This window comes from Aulonocara sp. 'chitande type north' Nkhata Bay, linkage group LG3, assembly GCF_057382095.1.
Source record: "Aulonocara sp. 'chitande type north' Nkhata Bay isolate Kocher_YH1m ecotype deep benthic linkage group LG3, A_spYH_male_GT1.1, whole genome shotgun sequence".
NCBI classification, from domain to species: Eukaryota; Metazoa; Chordata; class Actinopteri; order Cichliformes; family Cichlidae; genus Aulonocara; species Aulonocara sp. 'chitande type north' Nkhata Bay.
Window position 1 is genome coordinate 76,988,048 of NC_141346.1, and position 20,992 is coordinate 77,009,039.

At 42.3% G+C, this 20,992-nt stretch overlaps 2 protein-coding genes across 3 annotated transcripts in view; one reads left to right on the forward strand and one right to left on the reverse strand.

The window, feature by feature from the left end:
* LOC147337069 (protein NLRC3-like) overlaps window positions 1-20,992 on the forward strand; it is a 169,845-nt gene that overhangs the window by 95,546 nt on the left and 53,307 nt on the right. The gene's annotated exons all lie outside the window — the stretch shown is intronic.
* Window positions 1-20,992, reverse strand: part of LOC147337071 (uncharacterized) — a 217,957-nt gene that overhangs the window by 2,621 nt on the left and 194,344 nt on the right. Inside the window, exons 1-2 of one of the 2 annotated variants that reach the window (XM_086285744.1) lie at window positions 4,432-4,690; window positions 2,366-2,471 (exon numbers count right to left, since the gene is read on the reverse strand). In XM_086285744.1, the coding sequence (XP_086141870.1) occupies window positions 2,366-2,383 (18 nt within the window). In that variant the 5' untranslated portion in view covers window positions 2,384-2,471; window positions 4,432-4,690. Of the gene's footprint in view, window positions 1-2,365; window positions 2,472-4,431; window positions 4,691-20,992 lie in introns of those variants that run through there. The other variant, XM_086285745.1, reaches the window with a different exon arrangement.

Below are 20,992 nucleotides of genomic sequence, written 5' to 3' on the forward strand. Positions count from 1 at the left end.
AAATACTCACATAAAATATTACACAATAAAGTGGATTCAAGATATCCACATAATTTCACTCTTACATCCACAGTGAGGTTTCACAATTGTTCAAATATAAGCAATCAATAATAATAATAATAATATCAATAACATTGAGGCACATTACACAAATTTCAAAAACAAATCATGTCTTACAGTATTTACAACAACTAAAAGCTCTGTAAATCGGCTTTTAAGTGTTCATTGAAGTTTTGAATAATTCTCTAATTTTTTAAGGCAACTTATTCCACTTAAAAGTTGCTCTAAATGTAACAGTTTTACAAAACGTTACTTTTAACTCGAGCATTTACTAAATTGCAGCTTGTTGAAAACTGTGTAATATGATGATGTATTTCATCTGGATACTGCAGCTGAGCAGAATAAATGTGGTGTGTTTAACAGAATTGCTTTCTTTAGAACTACAAGTAAGCCATAGAATATTTTAGCCTGTACAGGAAGCCAAGAAAGGTTATTATGCATTTTATCAATATTAGTATAGTATGAACATCTTCACACTAATCTGGACGCCTTATTCTGGACTAACTGAAGTCTGTTAAGATCTGTCTTATTAGCTGCTGACCAAATGATTGAACAATACTCCAGATGAGACATTACTAGTGCATTAATGACATCTTTCATAATGAAGAAGTGATACACAAAGAGCATTTCATAGCCATAGCTATGCCTTGTCGGCAGAGTTATGTGACATTAGTGATGTTTGTACTTTCAGCGTTAACTTGGTTTTAAAGCCTTTAAAATATACGCCGTTCAATAGTCGACCTTAATCTGACAGAGAATGTGATGATTTTGTGGATAATTAAAGTCAGTCATATATCCACAAACACAACAAGCTGAAAGTCAGTGATGCTGCTCGGTTTGCAGTCCTGAACATCACGGCACAAGCAGGATTCACTGCACTGTTAATGTTAGCTGTGTTATATTGCTGCCTCTGTTCGGTGGTGTCGAGCCAAACGCACTTTAACGTGTGTTTGAACGAGCTGACGGTTCACTCGTTAAGCTGAAAGAAAGATGCTTCAATCACAGCAGTCACACATGTGTCCACTGCACCATCTGGAACTCTTCTTGTTTACACTCGTAATAACACAAACACTAAATCCTGCTTCTCTGGTGCTGTTGTGTAGCAGTGTGTACACCTGAGACTGTCACCTGTCTGTCTGTCCTGCACTCTCTCTCTGTTTCTTTCTCTCTGATTGTGGAATAAAAGTATGAACATGTGTTTATAAGTTACACTTGTGTTTGAATCCTGCAGCTTATCACACATTTGATTTCCATGTGTGACGACTGCAAGTGTCCAGAGTGAGGACAGACTGAGGGAGCCACTGCTGCACATCATCTGTGAGGCTTTGCAGCCCTGATGATCCACCAGGACAAACTCAGCAGTGTGTGAGGAAGAGGAGGAGGAAGAGCCAGCAGCACAGAAATGAAGCCCAACAATCATGTTTCACAGTCCTGTGGTCTCAGCCTCAGATACTCATCAAATCACACAGAGCTCATGTAGAAACAAATGAACTAAATATGTTCTCCTTCATTTCTGTCAAACAAAGCTGTATGAAACGTTTCCAGCTGTTAGTATCATGGTTGCTAGGCAACCTGGGCAGCGCGACGGAGGCTAGACGTCCCATTTCACGAGCCTACGAGCCTCGCACTTCGGCCTTAGCGGTCTTTGAGTACGCGGCCCTTGAGGACTTTAAAGCTGCAGAACCTGAATCGGGATACAGCCATGATGATCTCCAGCCTCGTGCTCGCCAACATTCTCACCTGAGTTAAGAAGACGATCACTGAAATGGTCTCAGCAGGTCCTTTGATGACAGCAATGAAATGCAGTGGTAAGGCTTTTTGGGGATTAAGTTCGTTTTCGTGGCAAAGAAGGACGATGCAGTTCATCTGATCACTCCTCATAACATTCTGGAGTGCAGGCAAAATGCTATTATAAAAACTTAAGCAGCAACTTCTCCAGGTTCCAATATTTATGCAATTCTCAAACCTTTTGGCCACGACTGTATAACCTCTTCTGAAGTTTAGTGGATATTATACATGGTTATGCTCAGGATGTGTCGGCCAGTTTCCACTGGAAACGCCTTTTGGTTAAACTGTCAGCGAGGAATTTGCATTTGCACTGTTACATTTTTATATAACTTTAATGCACATAAACAACAGCTGCTTGTTTCAGTCAAAATACATTGATGGCTTTTTAATAAAGTTGTGCAGCTGTAAAGTATTTTGTCTGCTGTCAATTCTATCGTCAGCTACATCGTTATGGCAAATGTTCAGATGTATATGGTGATAAATATCTTTGGTCATATGGTCCTGCTCTGTCTGTCACCTTCTGTGTTGAGCTCATTGTTTCCTCTGTAGTGGCTGAGCTGAGTCCAAGTAGCTGAAAATGTTCCTCTGCTGCTCCGTCAGACTCTCCTCCTCCTGCTGATCAGCTGGGACACAAAACAGATCTTTGTTAGGCTCCACACTGCACTGAAGAGTCAAAGTGTCTCATATGTTCATCTGACAAGTAAAAGAACACATTTTTGTTTCCCGAGGTGGGCAACTTGTTGGAAACAAACACAAAAGGTTTGAGCACTGATACCTGCCATTGCTGGCATTGAAAGATGCAACGCCAGCAATGTGGATTGTCAAGACTCAAACCAATCATCAAGCAAAGACAACAGGGATCATTTGTTTCTGTTTATTTAGCATTCACAGCATTTGTAGTTGCCTTCTGTGCAGGGGAAGTCCACGCACACTGTGTGGTACCGCCATCCGCAGAAGGTGCATTCAACCTCTGTAAGAGAAACGAGATTGTCTGAGACTGAAATGATATTCACTAAAGAAGTGGTGATTTGTAAAACTTCAAGTGTATGATAAGGTGAAAACAAATACACAACTGTATGTCATGTAGTTGAAGGTTTTTTTTCCTTTGGAAGACCGGAAAACACTGAAAGTTACAAATTAGTCCTTTATTTATCCAGGTAAAAAAAAATCTCATTAAGATTAAAAATCTCATTTCCAAGAGAGACCTGGCGTCATGGCAACACAAGTCACATACCACACAGGTATATAACATTTAAAACAAACACAATATCCCAACATGTGTAACAAATGTATTCTGCTTGAAACAAATTCAGAATAGGTGATAAAGCAGCTGCACATGTGTGTCACGAGTAAATCTGGCTGTATAACAAACAGAAACAAGTGATCCTGCTGTCTTTGCTCAACGGTTGGTTTGAGTCTTGACAATCCACATTGCTGCCATCTTTCAATATGTTGAATGCACCAGTGTAAGTGCAGCCACTCAGACTCAATGTGTTCATAGAAACAGGTGCAGATGTGTCACGAGTTCATCCAGCAGTAGCTATGGCACTTGGCCACAGGGGGCAGCAGTGGACTGACCTGCATTTGAGACTGCTCCAGCTGCTCTGTGACAGTCAGTAGATCTGCTACAAATTGCAGATCATATGCAAGTTTTGGAAATGACATTTTAAATATTCTTAACTTAGCCACGGCAGCATTGTTGATGTATTACCTATATACTACAAATTATTCCACCTGCTGAAAAGTGGATCTAATGTGGGCGGACTCACACTTAGCAAATAAACCTGTGATGTGAGAATGTAATCAAACTGTTGATCAGAGGCAAAGTAATTTAAAGTTTATGATGCTATCGTCTAATGTTAGCTGACATGATGTTAGCTTGTAAACTTATGTTGTTGTCTGGGTCTCATGTCTGATCTGATGATAATAACTGTGACAACACAGAGATTAAATAAAGGACGTTGGTGGGACTTCTTATGTTAGAACTACAACTTCAGTTAAGGAGTCAGACGTAAGGTGACAAGGAGAATGAAGAGAATGAGAAAGAAGTAACTGGGAAGAGAAAATGAAAACACAAATTTGAAATGATCAAATTTGTGTTAACAGATGATGGTGATTTTAAAAATTCAAGTAATTTAAAGGTTTTATCCTATTTGTTGTTGTTTTTTTCATATTCTTCTATTTGCAAGAGGTTATTAATAAAACAGGTTCTCTTTCTGGTTTCTCTTTTTGGACGCACTCTCTACAGCTCATCACATCCAAAATGGCGGATGTCAAGTACAAAACCTCGACAGAAACAATCAGCAAGAATTTTAGCATCAGTCCAAAATAAAACTGTCCAACTACAGAGTTTTAAAATCCAACTAAACTATGAACAGAGATCTTTTACAAATAGGCTATTGATGAGATGACAGTGGTAACAAAAACGTACACATCCGCGCACACAGACAAAATGGCGGGAGAGCGTTTAACGGTCGACCTCATGAGTCCGTTACCGTGAACTATGGAGCGGCAGATTTGTGCTGGAACTGAGCTGCACACAGCTGATGTTAGCCAGGAAACATTACACACTGCTAACGTTACCTTCACACGGAGCTCCACACGGAGACGATCAGCGTCAGGCACAAACACCAAGTTCAGAAAAGAGGAACTTTGAGCAGGAAGGAAAGAGTCAGAGCGGCGTTTGAGGACACGTTTACAACCACGAACATCAGAATCTGTCTGTGCTGCATTCAAGTGCAAGTTGGAAACTCACTAATCTCTGTCATGTTGTCCAAAGATGATTTATTTCTGCTGGTTTTCTTGTTTGAAACACAAACATGTGTCAGCACTTTGTTGTTCTTCACCCTGCAGCATTTGAATATTTCAGGAGTAAACTGATCATAAATTCATGAAGTCATGAATGAAAGTGCAGACTGAGAGTGGATCACATGATGTTTGAGGTGTGTCATGTGACATGTTCAGTATTGTCACACATGTCTAGATTGTCCCTGATATCATAGCTGCTCAAACACTGATGATTATATTTGAAGAATTATTCCTGATGGCAGCAAAGTTTGAATGGAGCTCTCTGTCTGTGCTGATTTGTCGCCCTCTGGAGGTCAAAGCACAAACTGCATGATGTCACTGTAACCACCACAGAGACAGGAAGTGTTTTTAAATGATGAAATATGTCAGTGATGCTGATAGTGTGTTCATCACAGACGTTCAGGCTTCATGTTGACATGAATCAAAGCTTTTATTCAGCAACTTTAACAGAAGGATCAGAAAAATAAAACTATACAGCACAGTGATGCTGACTGAAGCCACAGCATTAAACTAAACAAGCATCTGATCATCTTTAACAACATCTAATAAATAATGACAACTATTTACTCCTGTATTTCCTACAATAAAGCCTGTTCAGATATTTGTTGCTGATGGAAATGTAAAAGGCTCCCAGGAACCAAAGGACCAAAACAGAGGCAACAGTCACAGCTGCAAAGGATCCCCTAACACATAAACTGGTTCGAAGATATTTTCTAGCTCTGCAGAGGAGCTTGATTGCACGGACAGTAAAAAGTGGATTCAATAACAGCAGCGAGCGCTGAGTGATATAACGGTGCTGCGAGCAGCAGTGCAAAGGCTCACACAGAGACAGCAGCTACACTGTGTGTGGATGTGATCCACAGTCACAGCTGTGGGTTTCAGTCAGTGTGTCTCTAACTTCATGGTCACATTTCAAAGCTTATTGGAGCCAGAAGATGTTCAAGTAAAAGATTTATTGCTGTACTCGTCTACCAGGATAACAGGAGGTTCATAAAGCTGTGTAATACTTCAGCTTTCCATCATGGAGTAGTAGTTGTGTCCCTTTGTGTTTATTAGTGTGTTCACACGTCTACTTTAACTTCACTCTGTAATGAAAGGATTCAAATCACTGATAAATACATACATGCTGACTCTGAGTCTCAGTGAAGGAGGAAAGGATGGATGAAGGCAGCCTAGTGTGGGTCATGTGTGTCCAGCAGTCATCCAGGGCCTGGATCCATCTGTAACAGGAAGACAAAGTCCAGCCTGTAATCATCCTATCAGGCACAGCGTTTCCATCCAGCATCCTGACGACGCTAACAACCCGTCAAACGTCTCCTCTGGTCCACAGAAGTCACACTTCCTGTGTCATGTTTACCTTTTTAAGTGTGCTATTCAAGCCTGTGTGACCAACTCTGACTCTCCAGATTCCATCCTGGTCTCTGCTGCAGCTTCTTCTACACGACTGTTTTCTGTATAATAATATCTGCCTTTCCCGTCTCTGTCCCAGTGTGCCTGCCACTCGTCCTTCATCTTTACCTTCATTATACTCTTCACCTCACTTTCACTGTATTTTATAGTCAAACCTGCACGACTTCTTCTTGCTGCACCTTTTTAAACTTATCGTCCTGTTCATTGCATCAACACCGATATTCACAGGGAGCCATAAGAAATCCACTTCTATCCCTCTGTGTTTGATTCTATACAGTAAATGAAGTATATCAAAAACAATATGTTGCCTAGAGTCTGAAGACATATCACCTGTGCTCACTAGCACGCTGCTAGAGTCCCAGCAAACCACATACCTCCATATTAGTGCGTCCTCCACCCAGTTCAAGCCAGTAACATCACTACCAGCTCCCAGTATAAACTGCCACATCATCTGTAATTCTTTTACTCATCACCAAACTTATTTGTGGGAGAACAAATGCAGCAGCCGTTCTTTTATCTGACAGTGTTGACGCATCAGTAAATATCCTCACATGACCTGAGGACTTTCCCACTATATGAACCTGCTTTTAGTCGCCCCTCCTCCCTCGCCACAAGCTTCCTTTACAACATAACTTATAAAAAACAACTTTATTGACAATCAGCAATAACAATTACAGACAGTCTAGAAGAAGAATCACATGATCAAGGAGCAGAAGTTTATGGTTTTAATAGCTTTTTCATTTTGGGAAAGTTTTAAAAACATTGTTTGGTTTTCTTTCTAAAGCGTTGAAAGGACGGCTTTGCATCAGAACAGTAAGATCAGCAAATGAATCCATTAAAGTTCTTTTGCCTTGTTTGCAAAAGAAGCCAAACAACATTTGTGTTACAAAGAGAGACTTCAGAACAGATCAAAGATCACAAACATCAGGCACTGATGCCAAACACAGAAACAGAGGCACCAGCAGGTGAAGGAGGCCTGTTGTAGAAATGACTCTGAGTGCTCAGGTAGAAACGCATGAAGAACCAGTGCGTCTAATATTTGGAAACCAATCTGTGTTTGAGCGTCCTGGATGAAACACAGATCATGTTGCAGAGCGAGGACGTCGTCTTTCCTCCCGAGTGTGTAACTACAGGACGTGTGCAGAAGGTTTAATCGTCCTCCTGACAGTTACTGATGAACGAGTCCTTCAGGGAGGCTCCAGGATCACTGTGGCTTTTACCAGCTGCTGCTAAACTGAGAGGAGTTGCTGCTTCATGTGTGAAGATGTTTGCATGGCTTTAACAGTGCAGACGTTCCTCATGTGCACCCATTTCATATGTTTTATTGTGATGTTTAGTAACATCTGCTTCGCTCCTTCAGGCAGACGATAAAGTGAGCTCAGCCTTAAACATGTGGAGAGAACGTTTGACCGACAGTCCTGGGACGACTGCAGAACAATGGTTTGTTTTTAATGATAAAGTTTCATAATGGAAATAAATGCTGAGCCTGTTTCATGATGTTGGCCCTGCAGCATCAGGCAGTATCAATACTGTAACAAACGTGTGTCACAGTTATAATGACTTTAAATGAAGACTTGGGTTGGATGGAGATGTCAGCTGGATTTGTGCTGACTGTCACTTTAAATGTTTTCAGTTCAGCTTCTAAATCTACTTTTGTATAATGTTTGCTGAGTTTTGCACTTCATGACGCTTTTAAGAAGAGCCAATAAATCCTGACTTTACACAAAAATAAAGGTTTGATGTGTTTAGTGTGACAGTGGAGGAGAGCGCACATAATAAGAGTCATTAACAGAATGGTGACAATTATAATCTGTCTCATTTTAGGAGCAGCTCACAGGCACAACAGACTACAGAGCAATCAAAGCACCAGTTAAACGTCCATGTGACCGGCTTACAGCCAATGAACAATCAGTCCCCACTGTCCCCACCAACATCACTGTACTGGAAAGACTGTGCTGCCATGGTCAGAGATGAACTGGTACTAAAATGTAAGGCAGCTGATGTGTGTGGCCTTAGCAGCACAAATGCATCACGGCTGCAACGCTGCAGTGTGTTTAAACATTTGAACATTTCTGTGGCTTCAAACCAGCAGCTCCTCTGTACTCAGTCGTGTTTGTGTGTCTGTCAAAGTGATTGTTGTCTTTAAAAAGCCTTTTGTGTTTGGGTTTTGTGAGCAGTGCCGAGCTTCTCTTTAGTCTAAGCTGAGTCGATATATTTGATTCCATGTTTGGTGTGATTTTCAAAGTCAGCAGCAGCAAACGCTGAACAAGCAAAGTTTGGGCCCATCAGAGACAGCAGTGGATCTGCTGACCTGTAGGTGTTGGAGGTGTTTGTGTGCAGCTGTGGGTCAGTCAGCTTTATTTCACTTATCCATGACAGAGCGCTGTTAGCTGTGAGTTAGCATCCACTGAGCTGTTTCATCTACTCTGTCACTGCCAGCAAGCAGAGCCCAGGGTTGGCTTCATAAGCTGGACGTGGCCTTGCTCAAGGGCACTTTAGCAGCACGTTCCCAGCAGTAACAGAGGGATTCAAACTGGTGACCCTGGAGTAGGAATCACCCAGAAAAGTCACCTTATGCCAGAAGTTTTAGTGAGACGGGAACAACATTACAGCTCTGATGTCATTGACCTGTGCAGTGAGGACATATTGAACTGTGAGGACACAGCTTATAGGTTCAACACTGACCCTGGGTCAGCATGTGCAGGTGACATGGTGTTGGTGTCACCACTACAGACAGCTCAGGTTCAACTGGTTCTTCTTTGATTTGCTTCTATAGCACAAAGGTTGACCCCAGTCTGGTCCAGTTAGCATCTGAATCCATAAACGTGTGAGCTCGTCCCACCAGAGGACGTCAGCATCATGGGGATAATGTCTACAGCAGGAAAACACAGGGACAGTTGGGTTTGCTGCACATCTGGAACACACAGTTAGCTCAGATATGTTCATGTCGCTAACACCAATACAGTGACTGAGTGCTCTATAGCAGCTAATGCTAACAACTGTAACACTGCTGTTTGTCATGGTTTTCAGACCAAATGATAACAAACGTTGGGAAAAGTGAAATATTGGAACATGAAATCATAAATTATTACATTTAAACAACAATAATACAGCTAAATTTCCCCTGTTGGCTCATAAGCTGCTCACCTGGATGCTACATCAGTGCAGTCCTCTCTGAACATTAGATAATCAACACACACACACTTATTGTTGAGAGGCTGACTTCACTAAACTCACAGAAACTCTTAAGAAGCTCCTCAAATGATGACTTTGGAGTTTTGTGTTACTGTCAGTGTATAAAAGCTAGAAAAGGAAGAAAAGCAGGAGAAATGATCAAAGTGCTGCTGTGTGCAGGAAGAACTACAACATGTTAGTGAGAAACACAAACAGGGTGTGAAACACACTCCAGAGGAAACGCTGTGTGCAGGCTGTCTGTGACTTCCTGTATCTCTGCCACAGACTGGGACAGACACCAGTGAAACCAGTCACTGTGGTCATGTGCTTGTAGCCAGCAGCCTGTGATGTGAGGCTGCTTGAGTCAGTCGTCTGCTTCCACCATGTAAACCTTGGTGTCTCCTACATGCACAGATGTTTCCTGCAGACTGTGCTGCTCCAGCTGTCACACAGATGTTGAATCAGCAACATCTGCTGTCACGTGCTCCCTGGTCCCACAGATAACAGGCTGCATACAAGAGGCTCACCTCTGCTACCTGCTGCTCCACTCCCCATCGCTGTTTTGGCCACGCCTCCCGTTGGTCAGCAGGTAAAGGTGAAGCCTGGGACATGGAAGCCTTTACAGCAGAGCTTCATGGGCCTGTCCAGCAGCAGGCTGAGGAGAGAAAGGTGACAGAGTTCGCTGTTACAAACAGTTTCTCAGCTTTGATCTAAAAGAGCTTCTTTCCTGTTAAAGCAGCTGAGAGTGAGCACATGTTCTCCCCCTGAGGTTCTCATGACAGAGGAAGAACTCACAGCTGAGGAGGACCAGGATCTCCATCCACTCACAGTCCCTGCAAACAAAACCACCATTTGAACTTTAACATCTGTTGTCAGTTCTTGTGTCACTCAGCACATCTCAGCTGTTCCTCTGAGTTTCTTCTGAAAGTCTTCCTGTGATTGGCTGTTCACAGACACATGACTACATGAATCAGCTCCACATGTTCTCAGCAGCAACATCTGGGCAGCTGTGACAGGTTAAAGACAACATGTTTCTAAGTGCAATTAGAAGAAGAAGCCAGTAAAGACGCGTCTGTGATGCAAAGCAACAGAAGAGAACGTGAGCCACAGTAAGTGATGGAGGATGAACTGGTCCTGTCTCTGTTGGTGGGCTCGTATACTGGCAGGAAGGAAGCTTCTCTGGGATTTCTCCCTCAGCACCAGTGAAGCCTCTGTTTCTGTCACTATTGTCTCTTTGAACTGTGATTATTTTGTGCTTTCACAGCATTTTCCTGTTTCATGGTGTTTTAGAAGCAGCAGTGTGTGTGAGCTCTCAGGGCCACCGTCCATCCTGTATACTTGTTGTTTGTAGTGTCACCAGTGCAGTGATGACCACAGGGTGGCGCTGTGCTGCATCACAGGCAGCCTGCGCTGGGCCTGTTCCATATAACATATATATCAGATGATGATATGAAACATCGTTTGTTTCATGGTGTAAAATATGTTACATGGTTGTGATGCTCACTGTAGTGTCTGTATTAAAGTTCTCTCTTTCTCTTATATTTAATATAACCACACTACGGACGCTCGTTAGCAACAACGCCGGTAAAACCATCGCGTGGCTCCGCCGTCCGCTTCTTTATTTTCCACATAAACCTTTCACAATAAAGCTCAAGATCCTATTGAGACTTTTCAAAATAAAAGGAATCACATGAAAGAGCATGCAGAGAGTTTAGGGATGAAAAGCTAAAAAGAGCCGTCAGGGGCTAAAACATGAATGTTACAACAGGCTTTTCCCCGCAGCACGCCGTGTGATAAATACTCACAAATACTCACAAACGTGTCGTTTCATGCGTCGGTCAAACACTCGACGCCCAGCTGGAAACACTTCAGGGAAGTTCATCTGCCCGAGATTCAGAAAATCGCCATAAACGCTCCATATTCACCTTTACATGGAATATAAAGGGAAAAGAAGAAACACAGTGCTGTGTCAGCGTTAGACATATAGATATATCCTTGCTTTTAATACATTTGAAGGTGGGTGGGAGAGGTGCTTCTCCGCGTAGTCTACGGTCTCTTTGGGATCGGTAAAGCTTTTCCTCACATCACCATGGGTCACTAACAGCTTTGCAGGGTATAGCAGTCTGTACCTGTCATCCCACGTAGTCTTCCTCTCATATTTGCAAATGCGGCTCTGCGTTTCCAACAGAGGGAGGGAAATCTGGGAGGATGTTTATTTTAAAAACCCTTATACATCAGGTTCTTGTTCTCTGCAGCTTTCAGCAGAATTTCCTCACCAATGTGGTAGTAGTGCAATCTCAAGATGATGGGCCGAGGAAGATGACTTTGTTTGGGACGCTGGCGATTCACTCCATGTGCCATGTGCTCGATCGATGAGTGGCTTCTCCTCGAGAGATAGCGCCTCCGCCAGCAGGTGTGAACCAACTCAGTCATCTTGGGTCCCTCTGTGCCTTCTGGTATTCCTGCAGTTCTTAAATTATTCCTCCTGGAGTGCCTCAAGAGCTCCACATCTCTCATCTAACTTCTTTACCTCCGCAGACAAACGCTCCACAGTGGCCTGGAGAGTGGCGATGGTGTCAGAGTGGTTCGAGGCACAGTCCTGCAGTTCAGTCAAAGTGTTATCATGCCTGGCCACGTCGCTTTTTATGTCCGAAATTGAGGGCTGGATGCTCTGGTTCAAGGATGATATCTCGCCTCCTATGGTGGTAGAAATCTCTAATATGCAAGTGTCCAGTGCTAGTTAGTTAGTTCTAGTTCTAGTGGTTAGTGGGGCTTTATTTGATGATTCTAGTGTGTGTTACATTGTTGTCATATTGTTGAGTCGCAGAGCTGTACAGTGTTACAGTTTCTGTAGAGTCTGGTATAAGGAACTCAGATCCCTCTGTGAATAATGTTCACTGAAACTGATCTGTAGTTAATGAACTAGTCAGGATTTACACTAGAGAATGTTTCTGCCATTACATGGCCTGTATTTGTAGAGCGCTTTACTCGTCCCTAAGGACCCCAAAGTGCTTTTTTGCCCAAGGACACAACGACCGAGACTGTCCAAGCCGGGGCTCGAACCGGCAACCTTCCGATTACAAGACGAGCTGCCAACTCTTGAGCCACGATCGGCCCACATATTGTTGTCTTTTGTTGCAGACACCAAGTGTTGAGATCCTGTCTCAACCTCCTACATTCTTCCAGCAGGTTACACATTATTTTTTGTATTTGGAATCAAATATATGTGTCAGTTGGGCCTAGTGCAGGGGTCAGCAACCTTTAACACCCAAAGAGCCTTTTGGACCCGGTTTCCACACAAAGGGTCAGGGTTCGGGAAAACACTGGGAGCCGCAAATACTTTGTGACATCTAAAATGAAGATAACACTGTGTATATTGTTTTTACCTTTATGCTTTGTGTGAACAACTACAGTGTGTTGCTTATGAAATCCATGAAGTGCTACAGAGAAAATTACATTTGATTTATGTAATGAACACATTTTGAGCTCTTAAAGAAATATAACAAAGGAAAGCTGAACTCCAATGATCCATGTAGCAAACACAAACTGTTATATCGCCTTTGGGCTTTTGGAGCCTTGACCTGACTTTTAAAAAAAGCGCGTTCATGCAAACATCGTCGGGTCTGCCGTGATATGTTTACAACGGGACTTCTGCTCCTGAACCTCTGCGCACAGCGTCTGCAGGTAAGGTAACTTTATTTATACCCAAAGGCAAGGTAAATTTGCTTTACAGACAAATGACAGCATTTGACATCCCTTTAAAAACACACATACCTAGTAAATATATAAAACTCACTGTGACACATACTTTAATATTTATGAATCAAAAACAGTTCTTATTTAATTCAGTGACAGCAACGGGGACAAAGCTATTTTTATAACGCTTTGTCCTGCATCTCAGAAATAGAAACCTCCGTCCTGAGGGAAGAAGCTGAAATTTACCCCTTAGAGGATGGGAACCATTTTTAAGGATTGATAAAGCCATCCTCTGTACCTGCTCAGAGTACAGGGAGGCTAAACAAGACTGTGGCTCACCTATCAGACGACTGGACCATCTCACTATCTGATTCAGAGAGTTTTTCTCTGTGACAGAGGTCTGACCGAACCATGCCACCAAACAAAAGGATAAAACAGACTCAATAAAAGAACGAGAAAACAAAGTTAAAATGTTTTGGTCAATGTGGAAATGAACAAGTTTCCTAAGGCAATAAAGGTGCTGGTGACCCTTTTTACAAACTGATTTGCAATTTTGATCAAAGTTCAGTTTTTCATTGATTATGGTCCCAAGATATTTATATGATTGTACTTGCTCTATTTTCTGACCTTTAATTAAAGTGACTCCGTGCCCATTTTGTTGTTTCCTAAAATCAACAACCATGTCTTTTGTTTTAGATATGTTCAGCTGGAGATAAGACTCCTCCCACCACTGAACAAAGTCATCAATGACTGGGCCGTGGTTAGTTTCACCCTCTTTCAGTAAGCTGACAATAACAGAGTCATCTGCATATTTAATAATGACCCTGTTTTCATGTCTGCCCTGACACATGTTTGTATAGAGAGTGAATAATAAGGGCGATAGGACGCAGCCTTGAGGAGAACCTGTGGAGGAGAACACTGGGTCAGACAGAACCCCATTTATTCTCACTCTTTGTGACCTGTCAGTTAGAAAATCTAAAATCCAGCCCAGCAGGTTTTTCCTGATTTCAAACTGTTCTAAAAGTCTTTTAATTAAAATATGGGGCTGTGTTGTATTAAAAGCCGAAGAAAAATCAATGAGAAGAAGTCTTGCAAAAGTCCCTTTACTCTCTACATGTTTAAGAATCAGATTTAGTAAAGTCAAAAGTGCGTCCTCCACTCCTCTGTTGGGCCTGTATGCAAACTGCATTGGATCCAGCTGACCTTCAGTCTCTTCATAATCACATTTCTGAGGATTTTTTCAAAGACTTTCATGACAACTGAAGTGAGGCAACAGGCCTGAAGTCGTTTAGATTTAGGGACAGGAACCACGACTGCTTCTTTGCAAAGAGAGGGCACATGTTGTGTTTGCAAGGATTTGTTAAAAATAACCTGAAATATAGGCCTGAGTTCATCAGCACAAGATTTAATTAGGCCGCCACTAATATTATCAGGACCTGGCTCTTGTTCACATTGACTGTATGAAAGGCCTTTTTAACATCGCTGAGTTCAATGATAAAGTGCTGAGTATCTCTCAGTTTCTGTTTCAGTTCCCAAATATCCTCGCTGAAATCAGAAGAACTAAAACGAGCATAAAACATGTTTAAAGCATTTGAAAATCTCTGTCTGAATTAAAACATCTAAAATGACCTGACTGCTGCTCTGGGGATTTTGAAACCCTGCTATGGTTTTCATACAAGTCCAGGCAGACCCAAAAGTTTTTGCAGCAAATTTGCTTTCAAGAAGGTTTTTGTCTGTTTTGCTTTCAAGATCTCGATTTTCATTTCCTTGGTAGCTGTCTGAAAATCGGTAACAGCCCCTCTTTAAAGGCCTGTCTCTTTTTCCTTAAACAGGATTTGACACTTTTAGTGACCCATGGCTTATTGTTAGCGTAAATTTTAACGCGCTTACGGGGTATAATCATGTCTTTACAAAATACTGCACAGGAGCTAGTAACATCCACCAAAGCATCGAGATCATCGCCACAAGACTGAAGACGGGGCTGTACGAAGTCACTTTATCTCTACAGGACTGTAAGCTGTCGTCTGTGAGGCGTGAGCGTGTTTGTTTGAACACAGTTCACGGTGGAGAACAGCTGCTGACATAATGTGGATCCAAGATCCATAACTGGCCTACCTGGGGCTGAAAGTCTCCATAAATGCAGGCGTTTCGGCGGCTACACCGGCTTCCACGAGTGTGACGCTTATTTTGAGAAAATAATAGAATATAAATGTATTTTTATATTCCAATATCACAATAATCTTCCAATGTAGAACTACAAGTTAAAAAAGAACTAACATAAATCAAATCCACTTCAGCTAAATACTTCTCATTTATTTCCATCTTACATGCTGTGACTGCAGCCATTCCCACATCTCTGTGAATGGGACTCATGGACATGGATCAGTGGTTGTTGATCAATGGTCCTGAGAATCTGCATAATTAAGATGAAGGAACGGAGCTCCCAGCCCATCGTTCCTGCAGCTGCTTTCAGTCTTTATGCAAATGTCCTGTTTGTAAGACTGAAACCTGCAGCTGAGACTGAAGACGTCACCTGATGATGACGACACGTTTCTCCCACAAAACGCTGCGTCCAGATGAACAGAAGCAACAGACTCACTTTCCTGGATGATTGAGATGCATCAAGACTTCATTGTGTGTTACTTCTCATTCAGCACAGACACATTATTCCTGTTAGGTCATGTCAGCTGTCACTCAGTACAAGCACAACTGTGAACAACACAAACTTCTCTTCAATGTGTCACAGAAACACTAAGTGTGAGAGCCTGTATGACACACAGGACAGACTGTAAGCTCTGCTGGCTGCACAGCACTTTGTAGCAGTTTTCCAACATGTCCTCCACCCGTGATGTCAGTGGTGGGACCCCAGTCACAGCACTCAGCACCACCTCCTTTAAATGGATTTTATAGCAGTTCCTCCCGTTACTCGGTGCAACGCTTCTTAAATGTGTTTTTGCAGGATAAAACACAGCAGGTGGTGTAGAGAGGACGTCAGCTGACGGAGCAGAGGGAGGCAGACTGTGGATAAATGACAGAGTGAGAGGAGAGCAACCATGACAGAAGCACAGGTGTGGCAGATAGAAGTGGCTTTATAGACACTTATTGTCAGTCCTCGTGCATGCTGTGGAAATAAGTGTCTGTGTCATGAGGTGACATGTGAGCTTATCTTTGGTCAATAAAGCTGAACGACCAGTTTTCACTTTGCTTGTTACGCTTGTTTAGTGACGTCTGGGTTTCTGTGGAGCCCGAATTTTGATGAGTTCTGGTGAAATCATCTGAGATCATCTGAGCATCGGTGAAGAGTCAGCAGAGAAAGTGTGGGACAGAAGTTTGCTTTGGACACATGGACTGAAATCAAAAAGTAACAAACAGGATTTCCAATGGACAGTATGGAGAAGTGAAAGTACACAAAGGCTGTGCTGGAACACGTGTGTTACACTTTTTGACAGCTGAGAACAAAACACAATATTTTGCATCATCTCTGCAGTGTCTCTTCTTTCCTCTGCTGTTGTGCTTTTAGCTCCAAACTGTTTCAAATGGTTTGTCAGCAAGCTGACCTCTGACCTCTGCAGTACTAACTCCTGACCCGTACAAAGAGCGGGCGTTTCTGACCTTTGACCTGCAGCTGTATGTCTCTCAGTCTCAGTTCTTCTCTCCGTCACTGATGGAGCAGGTGTAGTTGCTGCTGACAGTCAGTCGTTTGTTTTCTCAGAGTGAGGCTGAAGTCTGAACTGTTCAGAGCATCAGGTCTCATCAACGTGCGCTGCTGTAACGCCGCTTTGTCCTCTGAGATCACCAGGTATGAAACCTGAGTGCTGACAGAGCAGCATGTTCCCCCTCATTCACCTCCACCACCACAGCCAAGGCATGCTGGGAAACTGAGGACACACAGACGGAGAACTGAAGTGTCTGCTGTGTGTTCATCTCAGAGTCCTCACAGGTGACACATTAGCTCCAGAACACCAAGCCAGGTGTTTGAAGCCTGACAGGGATTCTTCCCATCCAGAGGGAGGATTTAGCTGCACAACAATGAACATTAGTGTGTAGTTTAGAAACACAGACTGTGCCTGCACTGCATCTAGTGAAGAAAAGTGTTACTGCCAGAGAACGAGGCTCCTTTAAAGCAGCTGATATTAAGGTTGAAAAATCAACAATAAGCTGATGTAATCAACGTTTCACAAAATGGTCAGCAGCTAAAATCTGGAGCCGTTCTTTGGTGGTAATTAACAGTTTGTTCTTGTTAGCTAATTATGTCATTAAAGGTAGCAGCAGAAGCCTTGTGTTGAAAGCCCATTCACTCACACATTCACACAGTATGTGTGTGTCTGTGTTACACTGTGGACATCCCTTCTGTTGGAGCGCCATCTTGTGGCAGGTTTAAGAAATGTTCTTCTTGTAAATCCAAACTGATGCACCTCCATAGCAGACTGTGGAGGCTTTCAGTGACATGAAGACTTGATTTATACTGTCATATTCTCCTGTTACACAAAGCACAGCACGCTGAACATGGATGAACTGAAACTCCCAGCATCTGACTGAGGAAAAGCACAAATCATTCTCACACTGACTCCTGCTTGATTTTAGATTTGCTTTCAAATCCTCACACTTTCATATGAAGCACTAAATGGGCTCCAGACTGTTTATCTCAGCTTCCTGTCAAACACACTGCTGCTCACACCGAGGCTCAGTTTACTCCTCCAGCCTGGCTTAACCTGCTGTCTGTTAAAAACAGTCCCACACTCCTCTGTTTAATCCTTCTGATCAGACTCTTTGATTTTGTATTGTTTTTACCTGAAGTTGTGTTTTTGACATGGTTCTGTCTGTGAAATAAAGCTCACACACACACTGCTACAGTCCTTCATACACTTAGAAACGAAGCTGCTCCTTTCCTCAGTGCTGACACATAAAGAAGAGTTGCTTTTATATCCAACACGTCTCTGTTCCAGAAAACAGCTTCAGCAGCCTCTGAGTCTGAACTTGGAGTTGGTTATAAGCCACAGGCCTGTGTGCACAGCAATGAGGAAATATAATGCAGTAAGTGAAACATGGATGTGTGGAACAGATTATCCCAAAGGTTGATTCTGTTCATCTGGACGTTCTCAGTGAAACATTTGGTCTCTCGGTCAGGTGACTCCTTTAGTCTCAGCTGACTGCAGCTTTCCAAACCTTTGTCACTGGATCACTCACTTCATCTCCAACGTGTCCCTGACACAGACAGCTGGAGCCGTTACAGCAAAATCATTGATCATCGTTTTTAGAACATTAGCTGGTGTTGGTGGGCAGGCTAGCAGTGCTAATTGTTAGCACTAGTTCTGCTGCTCTCCCTTTGTCTCTGTTATTGTTGGTCTTTTGTGAACAATAGAAAGTGTCTTCATGAGACTGTTGCCTAATGTTCAAATGTAGATAACACCACCTGCACCAACCTGTTACACAGCACAACCCTCTGGTGTAGCTTTGGCTGGAGCACATATTGGCAGCTCCAGTGACATCACCACTCCATGGTGACATCATCTCTACAGACTGTGGCTGTTACATATCCTCACCTGGTAATAATAAGACTGTCCTCAGCTGCACACAGCTCCAAGATGAACAAACTGAAGTAAATACAAATTAGAGTTACGATAGATTGAAATCTTGTAATCAGAGCTAATTCTTAGTGAAACTCTCACAACATCATATCCTGATCCTGGGTTAGTGTCTCGGTCTCAGATCACAACATCAGCACAGGCTTGGCTTGGGTGAGGTATTGAGTGGTTCTTGTCCATGACAGCTGCAGGTACAGTGCCATCAGCCATGCTGCACCACATGTCTGCCCAGGAACATTAGTGTGGCTGAGTCTCATGTAAACATTGTGCTAAAGTGGTGGGAAAGTGGCTGCAAGCTGGCTGCACTGTGTCCAATACTCTCAGTATGATATCCACAAACCTCTGAGTGTCACAGAGTGGGCCTGTGCTCAGCTCACTGTGCCCCATTCAATTCTACTTGCATAGTTTTACAAGTAAAATTAAAAGTTGCTCAATGATAAGTTATTGTAGTAACAACTAAGTCCATGGTCATTATTTGTTAATAGTAGCTTAAAGCTTCTGCACCAATCATGGAGCACCAGGTTTAGAGCATGTGGATCTACAAAAGTAAGTCCCAGTAAGATGGGCTGAGCCTTACATACTAGAAGAAACATGTCATTCCCAGCAGATGAAGCGCCCTTTAAAGCAGGATCTCACTTTAAACCTAAAGAACTTGCTATGAGCATGCAGTGCATTCATGCTTATTATTCATACGATTGTGGGGAGCTAATAAAGTGCAACTATCACATTACATTTTATTATTAAATTGTTGTTAACAATCCCTTCACTTCTGCTTATCTAATTCATGGTTGCAGGATGGCTGACAGCTTCCATTAGGCAGGAGGTAATGTCCATTCTGGCCACAGTGCAACCCACAATGTGTAACTGACACTATTATATTGCATTATGTCACATTGTTACATCTTTTTAATAAATGATGACAGTCAGCTGAATTTGCTGCCCCCTTGGTGGAGGACATCAGGATCAGCAGCTGCTGCTCCATCACAAACACCACAGAAGAAGAACAACACTGGATCAGATTATCTGGACGTGTTTGACAGGGACAGTGTTCATGTTCATGGACATCAGGACAAAAACAGACGATGGAAACCTGCCAGATTTGAGCTAAACTGCTCGTTTCCATGTGTAGTCCCTGGGAGGTCACATGACCAACAAAGACACACAAGCTGTGTCCCAAAACGTCGGCTGCATTCTCCGGAGGCCGCATTTGAAGGCCGATGACGTCACAGCCAGGCGACGAAGGCTGTCCCGATTCCTCGACTCCTTCAAATGCGTCCTTCATTCCCCCGAGTTTGAAGGATGGGTCGGGTGTGTCCTTCGTGGCCCACCATATCCCAGAATTCATAGCGCGGCCCAGCCAAATTTCAGCTGCCAACAATGGCGGCCCCTACTAAGTTTTAAAATTTAACGAGGGAGTACTACTTACTTACAATGAATTCCTTACACTATATAATTTTCCCGTCAGTGTTGGGGAATTCTCAATGGTGCTTGGTGCCATACCCTCAGGGACTTTAATGTTATATAAAAACACTGACAGCTCAATATCTGCCTCAGTCACTCTCCCTGATCCAGCTGAGTCAGCAGTGGGAAAAATCTGCTTTTCACAGGAACTTGGTAACAGCAATAAGAGAATACGTAGTTTATTCCAAGAAGATATCATGTCTCTCCCATATATAGAATATCTTACTGGAACCGACATGTTCCAGATATCACCTGGAAGACAGTCTGGATGATCCCATAAATATCTAATTGTGAACAAGGTGAAGGAAATCTCATATAAAATTCTTCATAAATGTGACCCAGCCAGTCACTATATGGTAACATTTAAAAGAGACATAAATACTAATTGAACTTTCTGTGGGGATCATCCAGAAACTGTGGCACATCTCTTTTGGTTCCTCTACACAGAGATTCTGGAAGAATTTAGCAGTTTTGTTATTGTCCATATTTTAAGGGAGTTTTCTTTACGATGGAAAATGTTTTATTCTTTTTCTTTAAGTTCCCCAGGAAGAATGATAAATGTTTTTTATAAAAAATTTGTTAATACTTTTAGCTATTTTATATCCATAAATGTAAGTTTATTAATAAAACACCATATTTCTGCCTTTTTATAAGGATATGAATTGTACATACAATCAATTTCAGACTCAACCAACAAAAAGCCTCTCAGAACAATATTTATATGTAGATTTTTTTCACCTACTCATATCATAATTTTTTTACTCCTGGTTCTGTATGTTCATGTTCTGTTCTTTTGTAAACTTCATCTGTTTGTATGTTGTATACTCATTGTGTTTCAATAAAGTTCGATTTAAAAAAAGGTACGTTCTAAACGAAGCTTCAGATGTCACTCCCATACGGTAAAAAAATATATTTTAAAATACATTTTAAAATATATTTATATATTTAAAATGTATTTTAGCACATATATTTTTTGGCCATTTTTTGTATATTTTGAAATGTATTAATAA